General features: G+C 55.3%; 8 protein-coding genes across 8 annotated transcripts; 4 read left to right on the plus strand and 4 right to left on the minus strand.

Moving 5' to 3' along the window:
- Positions 1–959: 959 nt before the first annotated feature.
- Positions 960–1,187, plus strand: EsH8_VIII_000912 (uncharacterized protein; the record flags this gene model as incomplete). The annotated part of the gene is made up of 1 exon (XM_083269954.1): positions 960–1,187. One exon carries the CDS (start codon positions 960–962, stop codon positions 1,185–1,187), a length of 228 nt encoding a protein of 75 aa, XP_083129722.1.
- Positions 1,188–3,228: 2,041 nt separating this feature from the next.
- On the plus strand, positions 3,229–5,830 carry EsH8_VIII_000913 (uncharacterized protein; the record flags this gene model as incomplete). Its single annotated transcript, XM_083269955.1, has 5 exons — positions 3,229–3,290; positions 3,392–3,471; positions 3,607–3,639; positions 4,319–4,663; positions 4,746–5,830. The coding sequence occupies 5 exons, from the start codon at positions 3,229–3,231 to the stop codon at positions 5,828–5,830; spliced, it is 1,605 nt and encodes a 534-aa protein (XP_083129723.1).
- A 402-nt stretch (positions 5,831–6,232) lies between these two features.
- EsH8_VIII_000914 (uncharacterized protein) lies at positions 6,233–7,315 on the minus strand (the record flags this gene model as incomplete). The annotated part of the gene is made up of 2 exons (XM_083269956.1): positions 6,233–6,915; positions 7,051–7,315. The coding sequence occupies 2 exons, from the start codon at positions 7,313–7,315 to the stop codon at positions 6,233–6,235; spliced, it is 948 nt and encodes a 315-aa protein (XP_083129724.1).
- Positions 7,316–8,721: 1,406 nt separating this feature from the next.
- Positions 8,722–9,941, plus strand: EsH8_VIII_000915 (N-glycosylation protein-domain-containing protein; the record flags this gene model as incomplete). Its single annotated transcript, XM_083269957.1, has 4 exons — positions 8,722–9,192; positions 9,316–9,371; positions 9,442–9,589; positions 9,690–9,941. The coding sequence occupies 4 exons, from the start codon at positions 8,722–8,724 to the stop codon at positions 9,939–9,941; spliced, it is 927 nt and encodes a 308-aa protein (XP_083129725.1).
- Positions 9,942–11,214: 1,273 nt separating this feature from the next.
- EsH8_VIII_000916 (translation initiation factor eIF1) lies at positions 11,215–11,945 on the minus strand (the record flags this gene model as incomplete). Its single annotated transcript, XM_083269958.1, has 4 exons — positions 11,215–11,363; positions 11,437–11,529; positions 11,677–11,751; positions 11,918–11,945. 4 exons carry the CDS (start codon positions 11,943–11,945, stop codon positions 11,215–11,217), a joined length of 345 nt encoding a protein of 114 aa, XP_083129726.1.
- A 1,555-nt stretch (positions 11,946–13,500) lies between these two features.
- EsH8_VIII_000917 (intradiol ring-cleavage dioxygenase) lies at positions 13,501–14,740 on the minus strand (the record flags this gene model as incomplete). The annotated part of the gene is made up of 3 exons (XM_083269959.1): positions 13,501–13,774; positions 13,920–14,401; positions 14,510–14,740. The coding sequence occupies 3 exons, from the start codon at positions 14,738–14,740 to the stop codon at positions 13,501–13,503; spliced, it is 987 nt and encodes a 328-aa protein (XP_083129727.1).
- A 3,680-nt stretch (positions 14,741–18,420) lies between these two features.
- Positions 18,421–18,903, plus strand: EsH8_VIII_000918 (uncharacterized protein; the record flags this gene model as incomplete). Its single annotated transcript, XM_083269960.1, has 2 exons — positions 18,421–18,496; positions 18,596–18,903. 2 exons carry the CDS (start codon positions 18,421–18,423, stop codon positions 18,901–18,903), a joined length of 384 nt encoding a protein of 127 aa, XP_083129728.1.
- A 4,649-nt stretch (positions 18,904–23,552) lies between these two features.
- Positions 23,553–24,735, minus strand: EsH8_VIII_000919 (EI24 domain-containing protein; the record flags this gene model as incomplete). Its single annotated transcript, XM_083269961.1, has 6 exons — positions 23,553–23,653; positions 23,704–23,774; positions 23,832–23,905; positions 23,957–23,988; positions 24,039–24,580; positions 24,638–24,735. The coding sequence occupies 6 exons, from the start codon at positions 24,733–24,735 to the stop codon at positions 23,553–23,555; spliced, it is 918 nt and encodes a 305-aa protein (XP_083129729.1).
- Between the last annotated feature and the right edge of the window lie 355 nt (positions 24,736–25,090).

Below are 25,090 nucleotides of genomic sequence, written 5' to 3' on the forward strand. Positions count from 1 at the left end.
GCAAGGGTCTTTGTCGAGACCGAGATCTTCGCCCGCTCTCGAGTTGATTGGGGGGTTCGGCCATCCGGGCCAAACATCATGCTGCAGTGTCATCTCCAGCACCTCTTCGTTAATCTTGCCGGGGTCTCTGTTAATTGCTGGGATTGCCGCCTTCCGGGGGGAAATAGCGCCGGGCCAGGTAGACCAACGAAGGGCTGGTCCAAAACCATTGCATTCCCTCTGGGCTCGTGGACAGGATACTTGCTTTTTCCGCAGCCCAAGCCACTTAACAGAGGGCCCGTGGTTGTCTGGTTGGTCTGCCAGGTCGGGGTAAGGGTGCTGTCTGACTCGAAATTCTCATTCCAATGCGTGCCCTCGGCGACAACAATGGTCTCTTTTTTTTTCCTACCCTGGCCCGCGCGAACGGGGAGATGAACGAGACAAAAGTCCTGGGGCAACCGGGTTGCTTTTGGGACAACTCGAGAGCGGAAAACGAAGGCTAATTATCCTCCTTTTTTTCCCTCTTGGTTTGAGACAGGGAAAACCCACCCGGTTCCCTTTGTCATTTGGTCATTTGGCCATCGATGCACAACATGTCCATTTTCAAAAGAAACCATTCCGAGGTCAGGCCCCCGGCCCAGCGCCTGCCAAGGCATCCCGGATAGAGAGATCGAGGGATAGCAACCGAGATCTATGTCACTCGGGCCTTTTCCCTTTTGGCTGCAGCCACTGGGCTTAGGATCTTACATATACCCGCTGAACCAGCACCTCGGGACGTCGTCTGACAGGCTCTTTCGCTCACCGGTATCTGTTAGCCCTTGCACTTGCCTTGACCGAGTTGTCATGCCAAGTCCACTTTCTCCCGTCTAAATCGACCTCGCAACTGTACGCCTGACATTCCGAGTTCCCAGAGACGTCCGAGCTGACATGAGCTTCCAGATTATAACAACCGCCAACTCTCTCGCCCCCTCCCGCGCATCATGTGCGAGTGGTACCGACGCAACTATGCCTGCGGGCATCACTTCACCGGCGCCTCCGAATGGTGCTACCGATATAGCCAGACCCAGAAGCGCTGCAAGGTCGTCGTGACACAGGTCGACTACGACTCGTCCATGTGCAAGAGCTGTACGAAGAAGGGCGTCAAGACCGAGGTGCCCTGGGAGCACATGATCGACCGAACAAAGTTCGACCCCAACCGAGACGAATGAGACGCTCGGCGCGAGAACGACTACGACTACGACACACCCTGCTTTCGACGGCGCCTTTGGCTGGCGCAGGTTTCTGGGCGGGCGAGAAAGGCTCTCTGCCCGCACACGGCGTTGGGACGGAAATTGGGATTATGTTGCCACGCAAATCTTCGGCTTATCAGAGCATCTGGGAGCGGCGCGCCTTATACCCATTTGATTTCAAATTTTTTTTTTTGGACTTTCTATTTACTTTTCAGGTGTTCATCATGCCCTTTGAGGGGCGGTGGGTTGGATTACGGAGTTCTGGAGGCCGGGACCTCAAAAAGTGTATTACTTGGTTAACATTGTGTGCGCTGGGCGCTTGAATCGATCCGAATCGGACGGTATTTCTCTGTCTTATTACTCACCTACCTTTCCCTTCTGTTTTGTTGCCGAGTGCGAACGGGCTGCTGCATTATGGGGATTTTGGGTACGATATCTGGTACGATAATGGGTATACGCTGGGGCATGATGGTTTGCCCGGGTCAGTCACGGCTTGCGTCCATCGATGCGATGCAAGTCGAATGCTGCTATTTGGTGTGCTAGGGCGCAATTCGATTGTAGGAATCCAAAGTCTCAGATCCCAGACCTTGAGTTACCTGAAGGAGCCGCTCCGCTCCTGGAGTCGAGAAGAGAGTGAGAATTCGCCGTAGACCCGACTTGTGGTTACGTTTGAATGGCAGGCTAATGACGGGTTGGCAAACCTCCCTCCGGAGGGCAACACATCAAGTTTCAGGGTGCAACCAAAGCACACGATGTGAACGGTGCGCTGCCGATATCACCTGCAAGGAGAGCATTTGCGGCCGAAAATCCCGATCTTAACCACAATAGGGCGGCTAGTGGTGAGACAGACTGGTATGGGGCCGCGATGCAAGATCTCCGATTGACGCTTGCGATGGTTTGAGATGCGGAGATGCTGGGGTGACAAGTGACGTCTCGACCGAAACATTTGGACGAAACATAAGACGCTGAGCACGCATGCTCTTGGTTCCATGGGTTGCCAGAATCACGGTGCCCATGCCAACGGCCCATTGGGATCCCCAGGCCGAAATACGAAATAGTCGACGGTTGAGTGAGATCGGCATCCAGTGCCGGTCACTTGACAGCTTTCCTGGATTCTCAGCACACGTCAGTGTCTTGTTGAGGTGCATATCTTGCTACCGAGGCGAGATGCACAGGAACTTCCAGACGGGGGAGCCTTCGAGGTATCGCCAAGCGCCATTTGCCGACAATACCCAAGCCGAAGACGACGGCGATTAGAGAATCAAACTCGGGAGACGCACGGGCAAAGACTCGAAGCCCGGGCACGGTGGCGGCCACCGGCGGCCTTTCCCGATCCGATAGACCCACTTGGGCGATTACCTAAGGTACCCTGTAAGGCCATTAGCCGGGAGACAGACAGCCTCCCGATGTTTAGATAACAGACGCAGCGAAAAACCATGATAAAAATTCGGCAACAAGCAGAAGATGCAGTTGGCTGCTGCTCACCTTCTTGTAGTAGAAGCTTCTCCGCCCCCAGCTTCTTGTCATCTCGTAAAGAACCCCGGGCCCAGACTAAAGAAACGGCGCGACTCCCCACCACCTCGTTGGATCCCCCTCCACATCGCTTCACCTGTGCCGCTGTGAATGGTCCGCCGCCGCAGTCGGCCAGTTGATCGCTTCGGCCTCGCCCCCCCACGCGGGCTATCCACTCTTTGGCAGTCCATCAACTAATCCCGTCAAAGGATAGGCCACCCCCCGGTTGTTCATGTCAAATTACGCTTCTCCGAGTGCAGGCCTGTGACTTGATGGTGTGGTAATCGCCGCGTGAGGATTTTTTTGACTTTTATTTGGCGCGCGTGCAAATCTCCCGCCTGTAGTTTTCTCTCACGCCACGGCTCAAGTATCATCGCTCACCTCTCTTCCTCAACACAACCGAGAAGAAGAACCCTTTGGTAGCATTCTTTTGCGCATCGCCAACTCCCGTCGGTTCCTCTCACACGGCAAGACACAAAAGAGCCCTAGCAGCAAAGCAATCGCAAACATGGGCCAACCCTCCGCCGCGGCGTCCAACGCCATCATCTACGTGACTTATGCACTCTTCCTGTATGAACCAGCACGGCTCCAATTCTGAGGATTCGGATACCTGCTAGCCCCCCGTCCGCTGTTGATGACTCTGTTGATGCTGACTTTTGGCACCGTCGCAGTGTCACTGGAACTGCCATTGCGTGGAAGTTCCGCAATCAGTCCAAAGGAGAGTTCCTCTCTGGAAACAGGACTCAGACGGGTCAGAAACCCCCTCATGTGGCGGGAGTCGGACGGCTGAAGCGTCGCACGCGACTGCTACCGTTGTCATCGCCCCTCCATCATTCGTGAAGACAAACCCTCTAGGTCACGTCGGCAACTAACACTCGCCCTGCAGCCTTCCCCCTGGCCCTGAACTTCATCGCCTCTGGTGAGTGAAGAAGATGCGGGCCCAGACCTGCGCTTCTTAGCCCGGCAGCAAAAATCCCCTCTTGTTTTAAGAGAGACAAGAGAGCGGCAGAACGGCACGGAACAGCAAGACCAACAACTTTTTTCTTCCTCCCCGCAACGACGACGACAATGCGCGTGCAAGACGGACGGCTGAAAAAAGCTCGACGGAACGAGAATCACGACTTCTCGAGCCCCCCCGTCAGAGTAAATCATGAGACGAGCTCAGGGTGTGACGCAAAAACTGACAGGCAGGTTCGTAACCCAAAAAGATCAACAACAAATCCTCGCCCCTTTTCCGGCCCGCCTCGGGCGGGCCTGCTCGCTTTCCTCATCGCCCGGTCACCTGCCCTGCCAGGCGGGGGAGGTGCTCTGGCGAGGAAGGGAAACGGTGAATCCTCCGAGACGGGCCCGGAAAAAAGGGGACCACCGGGGATGCGGCTCACTACGGGCGCCGATTTGAAGCAGCGGCGCGCATCCACCCTCCCTCCAGCCGAAGCGGAGGAGATGCGCGCCTCTTGTGGAAATGAAGCTGAGATTGTACCGTAATTACTCGATCAAGTTAATGCTTGCGTGGGAAACGTGCTGCCGCTCCGATATCTCTTTCTCCTCCCCCCCTTCGTCCCCCCCCTTGATGCTGCTTGTCGTACTGACTCATCTAGCCCTCGGCTCCGGCATCCTGTTCGCCTACCCGGAACTGGCCACCATCACCGGCATTCAGGGCGTCATGGTCTACGCCCTGGCGTCCTCGCTGCCGCTCCTCATCTTCGCCGTTCTCGGCCCCATCATCCGTCGCAAGACACCCGAGGGTTTCGTGCTCACGGCGTGGACGAGACAGCGCTACGGCACCGTCGCCATGCTGTACCTCAGCTTCATGACCCTCGTTACCTTGTTCCTGTACATGGTTGCTGAGCTGTCCGCCATCGGACAGGTCGTCAACACCCTGACGAGCCTGGACGGGCTCCCCGTCATGATTGTGCAGTGCCTCATCACCACCATCTACACCTGTACGTCCCCGCGTCTCCTCCGATAATCTCACCTGGTGCCTCCCCCATTCCACTCACAGATCCAGACTAACACGGCAACCAGCCCTCGGCGGATTCCGCATCTCCTTCTTGACGGACAACCTCCAGGGCGCCATGGTCGTCTGCCTGATCGTCATCGTTGCCATCACGATGGGTGTCAAGACCGACATCGACACCTCCCTGATCGAGACCTCTGGCCTCCTCAAGCCCACGCTCCTGGGGTGGCAGCTCCTGTACATCCTCCCCGTCTGCATCCTCACAAACGACTTCTTCCTCTCGGGCTTCTGGCTGCGCACCTTCGCCTCCAAGACGGACAAGGACCTTCGCGTCGGCGTCTCCATCGCCGTCGTCGTCATCCTGTGCATCCTCACCATGGTTGGCGTCACGGGCCTCGTGGCCGCCTGGTCTGGCGCCCTGCCCCTGGATGAGATCGCCGACAGCGGCTCCGTCGCCTTCTTCCTGCTGCTGCAGCGCATGCCCGCCTGGGTCGTCGGCATCGTCCTCGTCATGGTCTGCACCCTCTCCACCGCCGCCTTCGACACCCTGCAGTCGGCCATGGTGTCGTCGGCCTCCAACGACCTGTTCCGCAACCGCCTCAACATCTGGTGGATCCGCGGCGCCGTCGTCCTCCTCATCGTCCCCACCGTCGTCATCGCCCTCAAGGCCCCCTCCATCCTGCAGATCTACCTCATCTCGGACCTCGTCTCCGCCTCCGTCATCCCCGTCCTCGTCTTCGGCCTCAGCGACCGCTTCTACTGGTGGCGCGGCTTCGAGGTCGTCGCCGGCGGCCTCGGCGGCATCCTGACCGTCTTCCTCTTCGGCCTCGCCTACTACGACGGCGACGCCCAGAAGGCCGCCAACCTGCTCATCATCTCCGAGGGCCTGTACGCCAACGACTGGAGCGTCTTCGGCGCCTTCGTCGCCGCCCCCGTCGGCAGCTTCCTGTGGGGCTTCGCCGCCCTGGGCTGCCGCCTGGCCTTCCAGTACGTCCTGGCCAAGAAGCGCGGCCACCGCTTCGACGCCCTCGACCGCCCCGCCGGCCCCGCCTTCGTCCCCGAGGCCGACGGCGTCCCCCGCTTCGTCGAGAGGGACGAGTACGAGGTCAGCTCCGAGGTTGAGGTTGTCAAGCCTGCCGGGAAGTTCTTTTGAAAAAATGCAACGACCCTGTGCTCGGCTAGCTCCTGAGAACCAGGACGCAAGTGGCAATCGAGACAATGAATGACATTGGGGGGCTCTCCTTGCTCAAATAGACGGGCTTCATGAGAGCCGAAACATGCCATATTCAACACATAGAGACAGGCGGGGAAGGGGGATTAGGGCGGATATAACTCTGGAGTAGGGGGAGATTTTGATTCTTGTATTTGGGGGGGTCGGAGAGTCCCTTTGCTCCTATGCAATTGTGGCTCGTTCTACAGCCAGATAATCAGACACATATAATACACTCATTACATGTTTTTACTCCTCATACACACTCTCTCTCTCACTCACGCGCGCCTTTCCCTCCTGTCGCCGATGATGTTACCATTTAATACACTGAGACCAGAAGAGCCCTTACAGACTTCCCCTTCTCTTGGCAAAGTCCTGCTTCTCCATCTGCTGGATGCCCTTCTCCTCCAACTTCCAGTCCTCCAACGTCGTCGCCTTGGTGTTGCCCCACACGATCCACTTCTTGGGCGCCCACGTCTTGGGGTCGAACTGCCTGCTCATGACAAAGTACTCGGTCTGCTTCTGCAGCCTCACGCCGCCGGCGATGGGCTCGCCGGTGGCCTTCTTGACCTTGCCGAGCTTCTGGGTGCTCGAGATGGCGACGACGACCTGCTGCACCACGGGCCCCTTGCCGACGGGCGGCATGATGGCGACCTTGTGGCTCACGATCTTGGGGCTCCCGTTGTACCGCAGGAGCTCCCAGGTGAGCTTCTCGCTGGCCTTGCGGCGCGAGATGGTGGCGGACAGGGTCTCGAAGAGGCGCGGCGTGCAGATCTCGCGGAGCGCGTCCTTGTCGCCGGCGGCCATGGCCTCGCCCAGGCGCTGGTGGAGCGACTTGGCCGAGGGCACGATCTTGGAGCGGGTGAGCTGGGCGCGGGGGCGGGAGGTCCAGGTCGGCATGGACGAGATCTTTGCGCCGAAGATGGTGAGGAAGTCCTTGCCGCGCTGCTTGAGGCGGGCGAAGTAGTAGGCCCAGAGGGCGCTCGGCGACTTGGAGAGCTGGGAGAAGGGGACGGCGATGAAGGTTCCTGGATGGTTGGTGTTCTTTCGTCAGCGCCTCTATCGTCTCTTGCTTCCTCCGCCCCCACTGGGAAGCTGTGAGGCCCCGGGGAAACGGCGGGCGAGCTCTCGCTCTCTCGACCGTCTCGCAGAAGACGACGTACCTGGGAGCATGATGTGGGCCATGGCCATGGACTTCTCAATCTCGCTGGCGGAGTAGCCGCTGTCCTTGACGGCCGCCTGCTTGTTCAAGCGGTTGCTCAGCCGCAGGTCGGCCGGGTTCGCCTTCATCGCATATCCTCTCGCCGACACGGGTCCTGGTGCTGCTGCTATCCTCTTTGCCGTGGGGAGGGCTCTGGTGACGGTCTGGGGGCGCATGGCGACGGCAGCCCTGCCGAGGCCGAGCAGCGGCCTTGCGGATCGGTACATTGCGCGCGGATCGGTTCGGTGGAGGAGGACGACTCGAGATGTCTCGTTCGAGATGCTGGGTCGGCGCGTCGTCGGGCCCTCGAGAGCTTGCTTCGCTGGGATTATCGAAGGGGAGGGGTTGCGCCGCGGTTCCAAGGGCGAAGGAGGGGGCTTTCGAATGGTCTGATTCCGAACGGTCCTACTCAGCCCGGGGGAGAGAGCTCGCTCTGACCAAAAATTGTCAATTCGAAAATCATATTGGTCCAAGCTTCCGGGGTTCAATTTTCTGGATGGACCCACCTTTTCTCGGTCGGAATACTCCGCGCCACGCCCGCGACGGGGAGCTGAAGCAACGGCGGGGGCGTCCCTCGAAAGCCACACCGTGGCTGGCAGCTTCGTCGCTGCCCGTCGCCGTCGTCGTCGAATGCCAATCACGAGGTCGCCAATCATTATGTCACCCCCGGTGGATTTCATCCAGAAATGACGATTACAGTGTGGGCTCCTCCCTCCCAGCGTACTGCAAACCAAGGCAAGTAAGGAAGTACCTTACCCAGGCGGGCAGGACCCTGCCTGCTGTCAGGTCTCAGTTCGCATCCACAGAAAGACCCTGCTATCAGAGCGCTCGGGGACAACGTAGCAGCGAGATAAAATAAAATAAATAAAAATCCAAGGTAGCGGACCTGGGAAGGTGGGAAACCACTCGCACCTGGATACGCCGAATGCTATCGTTAGAACAGCCCAAACCTTGCCCGGCGGTCCATAGCTCCAGCCAATGAACCATCCTGGACGAGGCCTTTTAGTCCGGAATCAAACACACACATTTCGCGCAAAGAAATCTGGAAGCAATTGCGGCACGCGACCCCCGTCCACATCCATCCAGCTCCGACGCTGGAACAGGAAAGCCAACCTGCCGGGCCACCTCATCACGTAGTCGTCCCTCCCCCCTCTCCGCTGCCCGACTCTGGGCGTTCCCGTTCCTTGGAACGCTCTTCGGACGAATTAAAAAATAATAATAAAATCCAACGAGAGCACACAATAGAGACGCCCCCTGCTCAACGAGGCACATACGTCCATCTCTATTGACCACCCAGTCCCAGGTGCTGCAGCGCACGCCGAGACACCAGCACCGCTCGAGCTGCCTTTATCGACCACTAGCCTCAATCGACCTTCCTTCTTTTTACCCGTCAACCCGCTCTACGTACTAGGTCCCAAGGGCCTAGACGCCTACCTGCGTTACCGTACCCTTCTTTCGACGGGCAATTTCAAAATAGCTTCCCCCCATCTCTCCGTTTCGTCGCCCTCGCCCTTCTCTCTCTCCTCCTCTTCTTATCCTGATGCCGCCGCCGCCGCCAACAGCCCCCGCATCAAAGTCCCCTCCATCAATGGCCACGCAATCCGACGCAGCACCACCGCCTCACCGAGCTTAGATGGCCCCTCCCGCGCACGCCGCCGACGAGCACCACACCAACGGCTCTCTCTCCTCGAACGGCGCAATCCACCACTACCGCCCCTCCGCGCACGCCGCCGCCGACGACAGCCCCCCCTCCTACCCGTCCTACAACCCGGACCTCGTCTCCTCCTCCCTCCTCGAGCCCCGCATCGCCGTCGTCCTCAATGTCCCCAAACGATGGCGGCCATGGCTCTTCGCCTGCCGCCTCCTCTCCATCGGCCCGGCCATCTTCTGGGCCCTGCAGCCCGCCCTGACGCTCCTCGTCCAGATCATACCCGTTGCCGTCCCGGGCGGTAAGAAGGCCGTCGACGCCGCCGCTGCGTCGGGCGTCGGCGTCGGCGTCGGCGTCGGAGGCTTCGCCGGCAGCACGTGCCCGCCGCCCAATTGGCCCCCGGGCCACGCCGAGATACCCTTCCCCTGGACGGAGATGTCCCTGGGACTCATGTGGGTATGGGCAATCACTTCCCTTCCCTACTGCCGGCCGGAATGTACAACATGATGTTGGTTGGGCGCCGTGTGGGGGGAAAGAAACAGGGATATAACACATGCTGACATGGAAACTCGGTGTTAGTGCGGAGCCTCTGCGTACCTATCATTCTTCTTTATCGACTGCTTGATGTCCCGATGGTCAGTATTGAAAGAACCCCCCTTCTCCTCGGATCCAAGAGCAGAGGGGACGGTGCTAACACCCAGGCAGGCTCATCAACTACACGCCCCAGGCCACAATCATCCGCCTCCTGACGATAAACTCCACAAACGCGTTCCTCACTGAAAGAATACTCACCTTCTCTGGTGGCTTCCTGGACCCCCGACTCCTCCTCCCGGGCTGGGTCACCATAGCCACTGTCAGTCGTTATCTTTTGAAACCCCCTCCCCCCTCTTGCCATGCCCGCCCCCAATCTGTGAAAGTTACAACCAACCACTAACACACGATGCCCGAGACAGACCCTGACAATAGCCTATCACATAACCCAGCGGAGCATAAACATACAAAAGGAAACCTCCACCTCCATCAATATCTTCTCCATCGCGAGCTTCATCAGCATGGTCTCCCTGCTGGCCCACCTCCACTACAACGGCTCCGACTACCCCGAAAAGCCCTTCGAGTCGCTGGCGAGATTTCTCCTGGAGCAGGTCACGCGCCTGACAGGCGAGGCCATTCTCCCGTCGTATCCCCCGTCACATAGCGAGTTGTAGGAGGAAGAAGAGGTGGTGGTGATGGTGGAGGAGAAGGTGGAGCAACCAGAGGGGAGGGGAGGGGCATGGACAAAAGGCAAAGCAAGCAAGCAAGCAAGCAAGGCAAGGCAGAAACGGAACATCCTTTTTTGTTTGTTTTTTGATGGAATTATTTGATTGTACGGAAAAATCTGCTTTTTTTTCCCTTCCGAGAAACATAGATACCCCCCAAACCCAACATTCGAATTCACGCTGTATTTACTCTCTCTGCCACTTTGTCGCTTGACCGACCGACCAACTCAACAACCTAGTTGCTCTCCTGCTGTGTCTGACGAATAGTGCAGGTTGGCGATGCTCACCCCCCACTTATGACTACATATCTACCTACCCACTGAGCATGCGGGCAACGGAACAAGCCAGAGCACCACCATCCATCCATCTTTGACCCTCTTTCCTTTCCTCGTCAGCTTTCCCTTCGTCTGTCCAGAGAGTCTTCTACTCGTATGAACCTGGGAGAACAAAAGGGTTGGCAAAAGTCGTGCTAGATAAGTAGGCAGAGACATATGTAGAGCTATCTATCTGTCTGTCCGGGAGCTCGCTCTCTCTCTCTGTATCTCATATATTCTGGCGTTGTGCAGTCGGTGGCATGTCTCGAACTTGAACGTGTTGTCTCGAACCGACCCGTCGCCCGAGTCTCAGTCAAAAAGCCGGCTGGCTTCCAGTTTCTAAAATTACGCTTACGAGGAATCGGGTTGAATGAACGAGGTTAGCTGGGCTTGACTCAAATGCCGTCATGCTCGACATCGTTCAAAACACGAATGCTTCTGGAACAACGCGTGACGTGCTTCTGACGACGCCCATGGAAATCCCCAATTGCTAGCTTACCAAGACAAACCATTGTGCGGAGTTGGCAACTCGTCACAAAGGAACAGCGCAGGTAGAACGACGAAAGCATCACGGGGAGGCAGATTCAAAATGTGACAAAGACGTCAATTTCATAGACTTATCATCTCTGGGCCGCCCAAACCGTCAAAGAAAGTACGGCAAACCCCCAAGAGGTGCTCGATATCTGACTATCTCATCATGCGTCAAGGCTGACGCAAGTCGCCCTAAACCTCCACCGATAATCTCTTCCTGTCGGTAGTAGGTATACCGTCCTGCAACGTCGAATCGGGTGCCGGCACTGAGCGGCATGGAGAGAGAAGGCTGCTATGCCCTCTCCATCCTCAAACCCGGACGTCAACCGCAACGGAGTCGTTGAGGCTGGCAGGAACGGCGGCGACCTGCGGCGGGCTTAGAAACCGTGCACCTTGATGCCCTTGGTGTCTAGTCCGAGACCCTCCTTCTTATTGATGAGGAACTCTTGAACGACCTTGCGCTGGTCACCCTGGAGCTGGATGACCTCACCCATCTCGCTATCAGCTACGATGGTGCCATTGCAAGCTAGAGGGGAGCATGTTAGCGATCGGCACACACAAAGAAAGAACATGAGTTCGGGAGCGGGGTAGAACCGTACCGAACTGCTTCTTGATGACCTTGAGAATTTTCTTCTGGTCGAATTTCTTTGGAAGACCCTGAACGGTGGTCAGAGTCTTTCGTCCATTGCGTTCTACAGGCGGTTTGTTAGCATTTGCTTTGTTTGGTGGTTTGCTGTGCCTGGGCGCGACCGCCGCGACTGGGGGGCGGCACGTGCGGCATTTGCGTGTCGCCGAGTCGGGGAGGGACGACAGCGATCGGATAGGAGGCTATGACGTACGCTGGATCCGTATATGGATATAATTCTGAGACTGTTTGGTCTCTCCGGTGTCTTCGTCGGCTTCGGCGAAGGGGTCTGTAGGGCGAAGGTTGGTTAGCGATGTCGTTATCAAGCATGTGGCGGTCAGGGGTGAACAGAAGCGACGTGTTCCTATGCCAGGGCGGGCGGTGCCGCACAGGACATGAATGAAACACGGCGACGGTGATGGAAAACGTCGGGGATGAGCAGGGTGAGGACATACCGTAGGACTTGAGATTTTCAATTGACATAAACTCGTCTGTTCGGGGGTGACCTTGGGAAATGGGTTTGTTGATGGGACTCGAATCAGCGACAGACGGCTTAAAAAAGCGGTCTCGCTGCGACGGGCGTATGGGTGATTGGGGGTGGGTTGGAAGAAGAGCGCGGGGGTAAGCAGGTGCTTTTTGAGTGAAGCCGAGGAGTGCTGCTGTTGATATATGTGACGAAGAGTGGCGAAGTGGTGAGGATGGCAAAAGGGCTGGCTGCTGGTTTTGTATGTCGGAAGATTTATGGGGGGTGGGCTGGGTCTGCAGATCAATGACTGATGTTGGGTTGGCAGAAGTAGGGAGAAATGACGGACTCGGTTGTGGCCGGGGGGGGGGGAGGGGTGGTGGCAGCCAAAAGAGACAGTGAAGAGAGGAGAGGGGCTAATCAGAAGGCACGAGGGGCAAGGGCGCACGGGGCTTGAGTTGCTCTCTGTTCCTGGCAGAGCCAGTGAAAGAGCGCAGTGGGAACCGCTGACCACGGGCGGCCTTTCCACTGCCACCCACTGCACCCTCCCGCCGATTGCGTGCCTGATTGGAAAGATAAGGCAGGAAACCCTCGGGCCAGTCACCTTGCTATGTGAGTGGTCAACTTGCCTAGTCCGCTTTGGAGGGAGCCGACCGCATCTCCCCCCTCCTCCTCCCCCTCAAGCCGCCGCCATCCTCTTCCCCTCGGTACGCAATATTACCTGGGCTGTTCTGAACAATACGTTACTCTTACTCACACTCTCGTCGTCCCCAGGTTCCTTTTCGCATACAAGCCAGTCCGATTCCAGCTCAATAGTCACCGCCGGCCCCAGTGCGCCAGCACGGCCCCATTCCAGTTGTGGCTGGACTGCTCGAGTCCCCTCCATCCCCGTCCCTTGGTCACTGCGCATCCTGGCCACTTGCGGTCTAGTGGACAGAATAAACAATGTGAACCGCAGTCCGTATCTCGGCATCTTCGACTACCCGTAGCCCAGGTACAGCCACTCTGGGGCTCTCCGCCGGGACACCCGCGCCACCCAAGGCCTCCCTCTACGGCCGGTCGAGGTACCTTGCCAGCTTCCGCTACCTCCGTCCGCGGGCTGAGACATTTGCTCGGGAATCACCTGATAGGAATTCCCCCCAGCAGCCCAGGCAGGCCTATCAAGGCACACATGCCACGAACTCTTCATTTGCCCGCAGGTGCTTGCTTGCTGGGTATTACCGTACACGAAAGGCTCCCTCTTTCCCTGTCTCCTCGCTGACCAACTGCCGCCACCCGGTCTGGACTGCCGCACTCTTCGGCGTTTCCGCATCCAGACCTCACCCAGCCCTACGAATGACCGGATGCGGCCCCACGGTGCGTCACTCGAAGTTGGCTGGCCTGTCCCTGTCCCTTGTCCGACCGACACGAGCGCCCAAGAGCCTCGATCTGGCCCTGCACCTGCAATCTAGTCCGCGTTCCACAAACTAGCGTATACGTATACTGGACGACAACGTGAGATGATTACCACTGATTTTTTGTTTCTCAAACATTCATATATCCAAAACACCGAGCCTATCACCACTCTGCCGTTAATCAGTCCAGTTCGGGCACCGGAAGATGGTCCACAAGCTTGAGGTGCGTCAGCCCCAGCTTCCCCAGCGCCTCGACGGCATTCCGGTCCCGTAGCTCCTCCGTCTCCTTCTCCGAGACCAGCACAAAGTCCTGCTTCAGCACCCAGCTCCCTTCCTTGACCCCGTACTCGTCCGCCGTCGCCTTGTCCACCTTATCGAGGTCCACCACGAGGCTCGACTTGACGCCAAACACCGCATCCGACTTCTCGTACGGATCTCCCCGGAGGTAAAGCGCGCTAAGTAGAGATTGTTGTCAGCCAAACTCCATCCACGATCCATCTCACCCAATCCTCCCCCCACTCCGTATTGGTACGGCATCTTTAGAGGGGACCTCTGCAAGAAAATGAAAGGGGTCAAACATCAGGGAGAAAGAAAACCTACGTGATCAAGTGATCCCATCCCTCCTTCTGGAACATGAAGTGCAGATGCGCCGGCCGCCAGCAGTGACGCCCCAGCAGCTGCAGCAACTTCCCCACCGGCCCGTCGTGCGGGATCGGGTAGCTCACAGGCTTGATCCCCTGGAACCAGAACCGGCCCGCGTCGTCCGACACCATGACGCACCGCTCGCTTGCCTCGTCTCTTCCCTCGTGCTGCACATCGTAGTGCCCGCTGCTGTCCGTCTCCCAGATGTCAATCTTGACCCCCGGGATCGGGTTCCCTTGCCGGTCCTTGACGGCGCAGATCACCAGCAGCGGCTCGCCCTCGGGGTCGCCAGACATGTTGGCGCCGTTCTGCAGCGTCGGCGCGTCGTGCGTGTGGAACGGCCCCAGCACCGAGCCCTCGGTCGAGTCGGGCGGTTTGGGGTGGTTGATGCTGTCGACCAACAGCGAGAGGCCGAGGATATCGGAGAGGAGGATGAATTCCTGTGGACGCCCCGTCACGTCAGCATCATTGGACCCCATCCGTCTCCGCCCTTCCCGATGAACAGCGGCCCGAAAACCGGAGTAGAAACAACATCATGTGCCACTTACATGGCGGACGTCGCTGCTAATCTGCCCGCACCCGACAAGGAAGTCGAGCGCCTTCATCCACTCGTCGGTGCTCAGCCGCGTCTCCCTCGCGAAATCGTGCAGGTGCGTGACCAGCCGCGCCATGAGGTACTTGAGCCGCGCATTGTCGCTCTGCGAGTTGATGCGGATCGTGTTGGGCGTGATGTTGTCGATCGTGAGGTCCAACAGCTCTGGGCTGTTTTCGGAGGCCATTGTCCGTGATTGTTGTTTCTGGGTCTTTTGGTCTTTTGTCTTTTCCGGCTCCCCCCTTTTTTTCCAAGGTTTATATATATATATATTCGCAAGGGGAACAGATACTGCCTGACTCGAATGCTCTTTAATAGCAAAAGCAAATGTCCCTAGCTCGACTCTGGGGGAGGAGGAAGGGGGGGAGGGGAGCTCCCATAGGTACATTGGAATGTTCCTCCTCAGCAGCTAGACCCTCTTTATGTAATGATCCGTAATCACCCTCCTCCGAGTGGGCTGCGTCGTACCTGCGTGTATGATCCAAACATGATCGGTCAACGACGGGGTCAGTGCCTCGGGGGACCCTTGGTGCTTCCCACCTTGCGGACGGGACGCCGCGGATTTACGGAACAAAGTGCCCCTTCTTCGAAAAGAAGCTTTGCGACCCCCAGAGGGCCCAGGAGGGATGAAAGCTTTCCCAGACATACGTCAGCGAGTTTCATGCCCCCCCTCCCTCTCTCGTCGAGCACGCACACATAGCTGCTACCCCTCGGCGGTCATGGAGCGATGGGCATCTGCGTCTGCGGGGTTTTAGCGCGCGATGGCCCCTCCTCCCCGCCCCCCACGTTCGCAGCACACCGCGACGGGCGACGGGGGACTTGGAGGGGTAAGTAAACTGGGGCCCGAGCGTCCCCCTCCACCCGGGATCGTGGTTCGGGACTTGCGAGGAAGACTGGGCGCTGCTGCGGAGGGGGGGGGGATTGCTATGTAAGCGGCCAAAGGACTTTATTAATCTAAAAAAAAAATTGGCCCTCGGCCAGTTGGTTCCAGATTGGGAGGAGGCGGCCTTTTGTATCGCTCCATTTTGAAAACCGAGGAGGAATGCGTGCGCGCTACTGTATGCCTGCTGCCGGTGCCCCGGTACCCGCCCGTGTTCCCGTGGAGATTGCAGGCTTCTTAACAGTATACGCATCTAGGAAGAGAGCGGGTGCGTTTGACTGTTCCTCACTGCCGCAAACCAAGACTTACATAGGAACATAGGCATGAGCCCGGCAATTCCGCAGCGCCCTCCAGGCCTTCCATACAATAAGAGCGTCTCCTTCTTGAGACTAGCCCATCCTCTGAATACTCGAAGGATAAAGTCTACAGCAACATTTCAATCCTCATTCCAGGGACTCATCTGTGCTTCTCACTGGTTATAACGGGAACCCGAGGGCACCCAACCACCTGAACAGCACTTATAAAAAGCGATACCCATATCAACAAGTTCATTTTTCAGAGAGAATCTCGGTTTAACTTTGTCATGTAGCACATTGGTTTCTCAATCTCATTGGTTTCTTGTGCTCAACAGGAGTTCTTGTTTTTCATTACTTCAGCTAGTGATAAACTCAGGCACGCCTTCTGCCGGACTGCAGTACAAAGGAGGCCGTGATATTGATACATTTCCCAGGTCAGCAACTGATGCGGAAGTGGCTCAAGTGAGACAAATAGAAGCAATTAGGGCATAGTTTTTCCCAAGTTAGAACAAGTAGTTCTTCAAAGCAAGTGTTGTGACAATATGAACAAGTCCAAGGGGCATTGAACAGTGATAACCTCACTTATCATCTGATCGTTCTGAGGTATTCTCCTCCAAACCAGATAAGAGTCGGTCAGTATGTTTCTTCCAACGAGCCCACCAGGCGCCATTCGCCTCTTGGATTGCCGGATCGCCATCTGATCCATCGTCACTACCCGGGTCGGTCTTGTGATGCCGGAAGATAGGCCCGACACCTCCCCAGGGGTAGGCAGGGTTGGATGGAAGAGGGGCGCCTGTGATGGTGGTGGTCGGTACGCCAACTTCCACGGTTTCAGGGACAGCACTATTGCCTCTGTTGGGTGAAACCAGTCTGCTCGTCGTTGATGTGATGAAAGTCGTTGCAGAAAGAACGGGAGACCATGTTCCTAAAAACGTTAGCTGGTATAGGACAAAAAAAGTCTGGAACTTACGGTTTGTCAAGACAAGCGAGGTCCATGCACTTGTGAACCCGGACGAGACCGTCGAGGTGATATTCTGCCACTTGGATGTGCATGATGACGTCGGTGGAAAAGCTGTATGCTTCGAAGATGAGGGCGGGTAGACGACTGTTGGCTCAGCACTTGCCATGGCAGTAGTGATTAGAACACTTCTAGTGACAACTTGCGTCACAGTGCCGTTGGTAACAGTGACAGTATGGCAAGGTTTGGAAGTCTCATATGTTGGACCATTGGAGTTAGTGATTGTGGGTTGAATAGAGTTGGTGAACGGTGAATGAGGTAATGTGCGTGAACTATTGAGAGATGGTGAAGACCCGGAAACTGAGACGGGGGAACTAGTGGGTACGACAGGCGGTGCCGTTCTGGAAGATGTTCGAACGGCGACAGATGAGTTGAGAGTTGAAATGGTAGGTACAGGTAAGATGGACAAAGAAGAAAGAACGGTTCCTGAGATGGTCCAGGTGACATGTGTTGAAACTGCTTCAGAGAAGGTGGTTGAGTTGCTGAATGGAGGTGATGCCGCGTTTGAGGTGCTGGTATTAACACCTGCACCAGATGACATTGTCAAGTGCCTCGAGCTTATGCTGCTCAGAGTTGGCTGAGTCGGTGTAGCGCCGGATAGGACACTTGAAACAGTTACGTTGGACAATGTTGTGGAGTATGATGTACTAGATGGAAATGTTGGGGTTGCAGTGGCAGAGATCCTGTTGGACCAAGTGATGGTTGCTCTCGTCCCAGTGAAAGTTCCGGCTGTACCTGGATTTGCAGTGCTGTTAAATGTCGGAAACGGCCGGGAGATGACCGAGGATGGCACGACCGTGAGGATTTCAGTAGTGTTGCCATTAGACCTCGTGATCGTTGAAGTGGAATTGAGAGTGTTTGTGGCGATGCTAGATGCCCATGTAACAGTTGTATTTCTGGTCGGTTCTGGAATTAGGGTGGCATTCCCTGTTTGACTAGGCATTAGAGTAGAATTCGTGATTGGGAAGGGTGTTAGCATGGAAGAGGTTGGCAGAACTATGACACTGCCAGTCAGGGTGCCCCCACTCGTCGTAGAAAACAGGGTAATAACACTACTTGAGATGGTGATAGTCGCATTCCGCGTGACCACTGGGTTTGAAGTTGAGTTCGCAGTCGGGAAAGGCGGCAGGCGAGTTGATGCCGGATCCACGATGGAGCTAGCTGTGGTAAAGCTAGTTCTTGATATTACTGTGGAAAGCAGGAGGCTGGATGTGTTTGTAATTGTCGACGAGGCAGTCAGGGTCGAGTTCGATGTTGGAAACGGCGGTGCCACTGTTGCTGAAGATTCATCGGACGATAAAGTCTGCGTAGCATCTGCCACAGACGTTTGCAAACCTGTTTCGTTGCTACTTGAAGATGACACTGGAATAGTATTTGCTTGGGACGTCCAGGTAGTATTCGATACTGCTCCCGTGGGCCATAGGGTTATTGTGGCCCCCCCACTTACTGTGACGACAGAAGCAGTCAGACTGCCAGTTGGTGGACTCTGAGAGGTCAAATTCGTCCAAGAGAACGGTGCAGAATTTGAACTGCTGATGCCAGCCCCAGTAGTTGTGGGAGATGTGATCACAGGGATAGAGACGGTGCCAGTGACTGGTACCTTGGTCGAGTTGAATACTGGCCAAGGAGGCGATGTAGAACTGACAACTGAAGACGCAGTGCCCGACGTTTTTATGACCGTTGTCAAGGGAACTTCTACAGTACCTGTCGCCCAGTTCGATAATGTCGAGTTGGAAACCGGCCACGGGGGTACGGTGATGGATATCTCCTTTGCAGTGGATGCCGCACTCAACATAGATGTGTTACCGCCATGGCTTGTTATCGTCCAAGTGGCATTAGCACTTGCAGTGAAGACCGAGCTAGGCAAGGGCGGAGGGGCTTCGAAAGTGACAGGGAGGCTCGTGGGCGACAGGGTCCAAGTTCTATTCCATACTGATGTGGCGGGTACAGTGCCGACGCTTGATGGATCTGAAGGCCAAACTGTCGGTGCCAACGTCAGCGTCGAGTTCCAGGGAGCTGTAAGCCCTGTACTTCTGGTCTCAGTCGCCAGACTGCTGGAGAACCCGGTCGATAAGATTGATGAAGTTATGTTCAAAGTAGGGAACGGCGCTATGACTGTGGTGCTGTTGATTGGTGAAGGGAAGGTTCCCGTCTGAGAAACTGCAGTGGATGAGACTACTTCACTGACAGATCCGACGGTCCCACTCGGCCACCATGTTGAATTGGCTGGGAAAGGAGGTATAACAGTGACGCCAATACTGGTGTGAATGGTGGAGTCGGTTCCTGATATGATAAGAGTCGGGGTGGGCAGCAACACAGTGACAATACTGGATGAGGTTGAGTTACTAATGAAGCTGGTTGCGGTCACGGGGCTCGAAGTTCGGGAGATCGTTACAGTGCCCGTCGCATGACCAGAAATAGTTGACGAATTGAGTGGTAAAGCACTTGACGACGGCAGACTTGTGACAGTGACAGAGTTTGGCAACCTGGTTCCGGTGAAACTACCAGTGGTTGAGTTCAGCATAGGCCATGACAGTATACTGCCAGAAGTCAAAACCGTTGGTACTGTTCCGCTCATAGTGGTGGCACTGATTGTAGTATTCAACGTTGGCCGAGGTGGAATTGTTGATTCGGTCATAGGTCGTGAAATGGAAGCAGTCCCAAAAACTGTTGAGACGAAAACCGTACCATCAGTAGAAACGATGATGGTGGAGTTTGGCAGTGGGAAAGGGATAAGACTCTGCGAAGTTAGAGAAGGAATTGACGAAGAGATCGGCGATATCACAATAACACTGGACAGCGTGGAAGATGTACCTGGTGTATTCCATGTAGCTGTTGCTGTCTGAATCATTGATGAGTTGAAAACAGAACTTTGGCCACCGGTTGACAAGCCAATTGATGCAGAAACAGTGGCGGTTGCATTGTTCGAGGATGTTGAAGGGACCACAGTCTCCGAGGATATCAATTCAGTATTCCACGCGCTGCTGGAGACCTGGGAAAGAATCGACGAGTTCGTGAATGAAGGTAGTGTAATCCCAGAGCTGGAGGGCCCCGAAAACTGGGACCCTGTCAAGGTGGTGACCGGTGCACCTGTGCTGAGGGTTACTTGAATGCTAGTGACTTTGGTACTCACAACTGTATCGTTCCATCCTGGAGTGAGTTCTAGGGTTCGACTGAGTGTTGACAGTATGATTGACCTATTGGGACTGAGGGTGATACCGGATGGCACAGCAGTGACGGAGCTTGCAGTTCCCAAGGTAGTTACAGAAGAAAGCGTGGACGCTGCCGAGATAGTTGAAACCACAGTTGCAGAGCCTGCACCTGTGGTCAATGATATTGTCGTGCCGCCACTTGACCTGAGAGAAGTTGCGGACTGGCTCTCAGTTAAATTAGAGGATGGATATGGTAGAGTACCTGGAAGTGTTGGCACCATATCACTTGCAGTGGGGATACCGATTCCCGTATCAAGCACTGTGAATGTTGTGTTGGATGCAGTAACTACCCGTGTTGCGTGTGTCAAACCTCCCGAGGGAGTCGGCAGTGGTGCTCTTGACGGGTTTGAAGAGGTGACTGTTGTCGAGTTCCACGTTGGCCAAGGGGTTTCCACAGGCTGTGTCAGCATTGGAGATTGACCGGAAGAGACCGAGTCTGAAAGAGATAGTGTACCAGTTGACCAGGGGGCACTGAGGGAAGATGAAGTGGTAAATCCGGTGACCGTGGCTGTTTGGACTGACGTATTGGGGACAGAGAATGACGACAACATGGTGGATGATACTGAGACCAGTGTGCTTTGCGACACAAACGTGGTGCTGTTTACACCAGAAGACCAGAAAGAACTGGCCAAGGTCGTCGCAACGCTTGTATGAACAGATAACGATGTTGAAGTCGTTAACGGCACAGCTGGGCTCGCTGTGACTGGCTGAGATGCAGCTGTTTCATTCCACGATGTTCCAGATGATGTGGAAGTGCCTGTATCAGAATCCGTACTGAACTGACTTGGCTCTAGTGTAAGAGAAGTCTGGCGAAAGCTGATTGAAGTAGTCATAACCGCATGGCTGCTCGACTTCACAGTGGACGTGGGCCTCGACACTGGTGGCACTTCTACTGAAAGTGAAGATAGGAAAGTGAAAGTTCCGGTGGGTTGGCTTGTGGGAACAGATGGGCTTCCAGTGATAGACCCAGTCCATATGGTCGAAGTGTTTGCTAACCAAGTGCCGTTTGCAGTCCAAGAGCCCGTCCAAGAGGAGCTAGGAACCGCAGATGACAGTTGTGCCGACACATTGATGGTAGGTGCGCTGCTGGTGGAAGAACCGAAACTTGAACTTGAGTCTCCAAGAAAGGAGGAAGGATTGACAGTCGGACGGGAAGTTGCCTCCGTCACAGACGATGACCAAGTTCTCACTGATGTGACAGGACTAGATGGGCCAGTTGATGTGAAAGAAGAATTGCTCATCAACGAGACCGAAGTGGAAAGACTTCTAGTGGCTGAAGAGGGAGGGTATGTAATGATAGTATCAGAGAGGGTGATAATGGCTCCGGCGGAAGCTGTGGAGCTGATGGAAGAAGCATCAGAGGCATCGGGAGTTCCGGTGATGCTAGCGACCGAACCGATTTCGGTGAATGACACTGCGAATTGTCAGACGATGAATATCGTAGTATGGGTCTATACACCAACCATTGCCACTGGCAGAAGGAGTTGCGGTCGACGATGGCTCCTCGGCATATGTAGTCGGGGGAGGCGGGGGAGGGTACGAGTATCCGTAGTCATAGCTGACGAGAAAATTGGGACCCTGAGGATTCCGAGCGCGGTGCTTGAAGTTGAAGGCAGCCGCAGTTCGAGTATCTTTTCGCTGTGCATGGCCCGCAGCGTGGGCAGCGGCTGCAACGCCCGAGGTGGCCGACAGCAGCGCGACTACCGACGCAAAGCCCGCGGCGAGGGTCGAAGCTCTCATGATTGGGAATTTCACTTGGGGAAGGATCAGTTCAAGAGTCCCAATTGTACAAGGAAAGAGATCGGTCAAAAACCAACCTTGGCGTGTTAGTTACGAATCGCTGGGGTTTGCGGATAGACAAATGAATGAAAGTCGTGATTCAGAGGGAAACGAATGAAAACCAAGGCACTCTCAGCCGAATGACTGGAGGAATGTCCGAGGAAGACAAATACGATGAAGAAGAGAGGAAAAGACAGAGATGTGTATGAAAACGAGAGAGGCGTTGTGTATAGACGTGGGCGTCAAGGATAAAGGGGAAAGAGCAGATATAGAAGGAGGTACCGACTTCCTCAATGGGTGTAAATGCAATGAAAGTACTTTCAATTACACCTACCTTCCGCTCCTTCCACAAGTCCCTGGGTAAGATCTTTCCCTCCCTCCCTCCCTCCTTCCTTCAGTCTGGGTCACACATTTGCAAAGAAACCTGCCTGGACACGTACCTGCTTCTGCTCTGGTTACTTGCCTGATCTATTCGACGTCCCTTCCGCCAGCTAGTGGCGGCTATCAGGTATTCGCAACTACTTCCTAGACAGAAAGAATCATACCAAATTTCCTAACTAGAGAACTGAACGAGACGCAACCTTGAATCACTACTATTCCGTCTCAGCTGCCGGCAGACGACGGTTAGAATTCAACGACAAACACTCCAGCCAGCTGGCGACAGCCTCAGTCCATAATCTCTGTGGCTCATTTCAATGGACGCTAATTGTATAAGTCTGTATGTACTCCTCTGCTGGATCGTTCCACGATCAACCTGTCCCTTTTCGGGGGGCCTCTGTACCTTGCATTCTTCGCGTACCGTCGCGTGCTGCAGGAAGCTTGTAGCATCGTGCTCGACGATCTGTTCCTGCGTGAGGTTCCATTCACTCCGCCCAGATCAAACGCATCGTAACATCCACTCGTAAGTCAACGAGCACAGCGTGACATAGTTATAGCCACAGGACGGGACGTTATCCCGCGCAGTCGTACTTGCGACGGCAGCTTGGTATAGAGATGGCGTTCAATAGACCTGAATGATGCTACTGGGGCGGGCTCTCTGACTAGCATGTCGAGGGTTTGCCTCGACTATTGTTCCCCAGTCTCACTGGAGGACGGCCGAGGACATCCGAGGCCACAAGCATTTGACGGGCAATCAATGACAGTGTACCATGCAACCAGCTGTGTGCCTCGAAACGAGATTGACTGTTGCTGAAGTGCGTCGCACAACAATTTGATGTGTTCAGTGCGGGGGCTCGCGATGTCTCGTCTCACGCGATTGATAGTGCCAGGCCTAAATGAGTCTCGCTTGTATACCGTCACAAGCCTTTCTTCGCCGTCGAGTGCTGGAAGAAAGGTCTCTTCACCTGTTCCAGACATGTCGGGCCGATATCTCGCAGTGAAAGAAGCTGGACAATTCAGCTAGCATTTCCAAGGTAATCCTTAAACTGACACAGCACTTAGTTTCTTGAAACAAGAGTCGGTAGTGAAGTAAGTCATCAACCAGTAGCAGCAATCAACAACCATCGCTGCCATTCGCAGAGTTCTACCTCATAATTTATTTAGTATAGTAGCAGCACCTGAAGTTATCATCCATCCATTTTCATAAGTCCTTGCTACAACCAGTGAGGTAATGAGCTACCAATTCCTTGCCCATACATATGAATCGCCGCCAAAGCTCCGCGGATCAAGCTCTCAGGCAAGTTACACCAGCTTTATTGCTGCTGTCAAGATGCTGTAACACCGAGTTCCGGCCAAAAGAGGGTTCGTACCTCCTAAGCCGGCCGAGTTCCGCCGGAAATCAAGCAGAGTATGTTCTGTTCCCTAGTTTCCGTCGTTTATTCGGCATTCTTTGCGGTCTCGCGAAGCGTTGGCGCCGTTCCGTCGGTCATAGATGAGTCCTTGTCCTCAATATCGGCAGCCCACAGAGCAGCACCAACTATCGACAGCTGTCAGCCATTGCTAAGATGAGGAGTTTCTCATACGTACCAGCATTCGAAAATGTGAAGAAGACGCTCACAAAAGGAACCATCTCCAGGGCAGTCGCAACCAGGCCAAATCTGTGATAAAATCAGTCTTTCGCACTTGACAAATGTGCGGGTGAGCCGCAAACGTACGCCGTGTAAGGTCCGGAGTGTCTCTTAAGCCAATCCGCTCTTCTTGACGAAGACCAGTTCTTCAGTTGGAAGTACTAGATTTGACAGTTAGAGTGCGTTACAAAATTCGGACAGGGGGAACATACACGACCATGAACGGCCTGGCCTCGGCTGCGAGCTGTCATCATATTAGCATCGACCCGTACATATCGCTGATGCACAACTTACCTTGCAGAGCAATGAAGATGATGGTTCCTACAACAGGGATAAAGTTCAAGGGAAGGTAGATGAGATATCGAACAAGAGCCTTGGGGCTGAACCGCTCGAAAGGGCTCTTGAGAACCTTTCCCAGCTTTTGCATAGGGTCAGACCCCGGGCGAACCTGTCTGCCCTCCTTTACAATACCGTCCTCATTTCTGAGAAGCAGAGTACCGTCGAATGTGTCCAGGATCGCGTCCTGGAGGAGGTAGGACCTCGAGATGATATTGATGATCGTTGAGCTCTCGTTGAGGACCAAGAGAACGGTAGTGAAGACGGCAAGCGGACCGTTGACGAAGACTAGTAGTGCAAGCTGTGGCACATAGGTGAAGACAAACATGCCTGTAACGACACCGGCAGACAGGAGGATGTAGGATCCGATACGCGACAGGAGGGGCTTCCACAAGGTTCGGTGGGTTGCGAAGTAGATGATACCCTTGATTGGGTACAGGTATGCTTTGCTCTTGACAGCTTCGGTGGCGATCTCTCTTGCCTTTTCATAATCCTCCTGCCTGTTTCACGCCGATTAGTTCGTGTCGTGAAGATGGGCTGCGGTGTGTGGCACGTACAAGACTTCTTGTGCCCTGGCCTGCACGGAATCAACCATTCTGTTTCTCCTGTTGGATGCGGGAGCTTGTCCCTCGGCAACTGTTTGTTCGTCAGACATTTTGATTTATTCGCGGAGAATTTGAGCTTGGATTCGGTAGTAGAGTCGAATTTCTGGTGCTGTGGTAAAATCAGGTGCAGGAAGGGAGGATGCTGGGGAAATGGCCGTGGTGTGGCATAGCCAAGGCCGGCGCCTAGATATTTATTCAGCGCCGATGATCGTGATGTGACACCTGCATTGCTGGCGCACAGCTGGCGAGGGCAAGCTACCGAAGCTGCAGCTCCCTGGTATGCGCCTGGTGATGGCTGTATGACGTAGACGTCGGAGTGTGGCTGGGGCGGCATGCAGCGCGCTGCATGTGATGTGGCTTGCCCGTGCACTGCAGCTTCCGCAAAAGCCATTGGTTGGAGCTTAA

The sequence above is a fragment of the Colletotrichum jinshuiense genome, chromosome 8 (assembly GCF_051148585.1).
Source record: "Colletotrichum jinshuiense chromosome 8, complete sequence".
NCBI classification, from domain to species: Eukaryota; Fungi; Ascomycota; class Sordariomycetes; order Glomerellales; family Glomerellaceae; genus Colletotrichum; species Colletotrichum jinshuiense.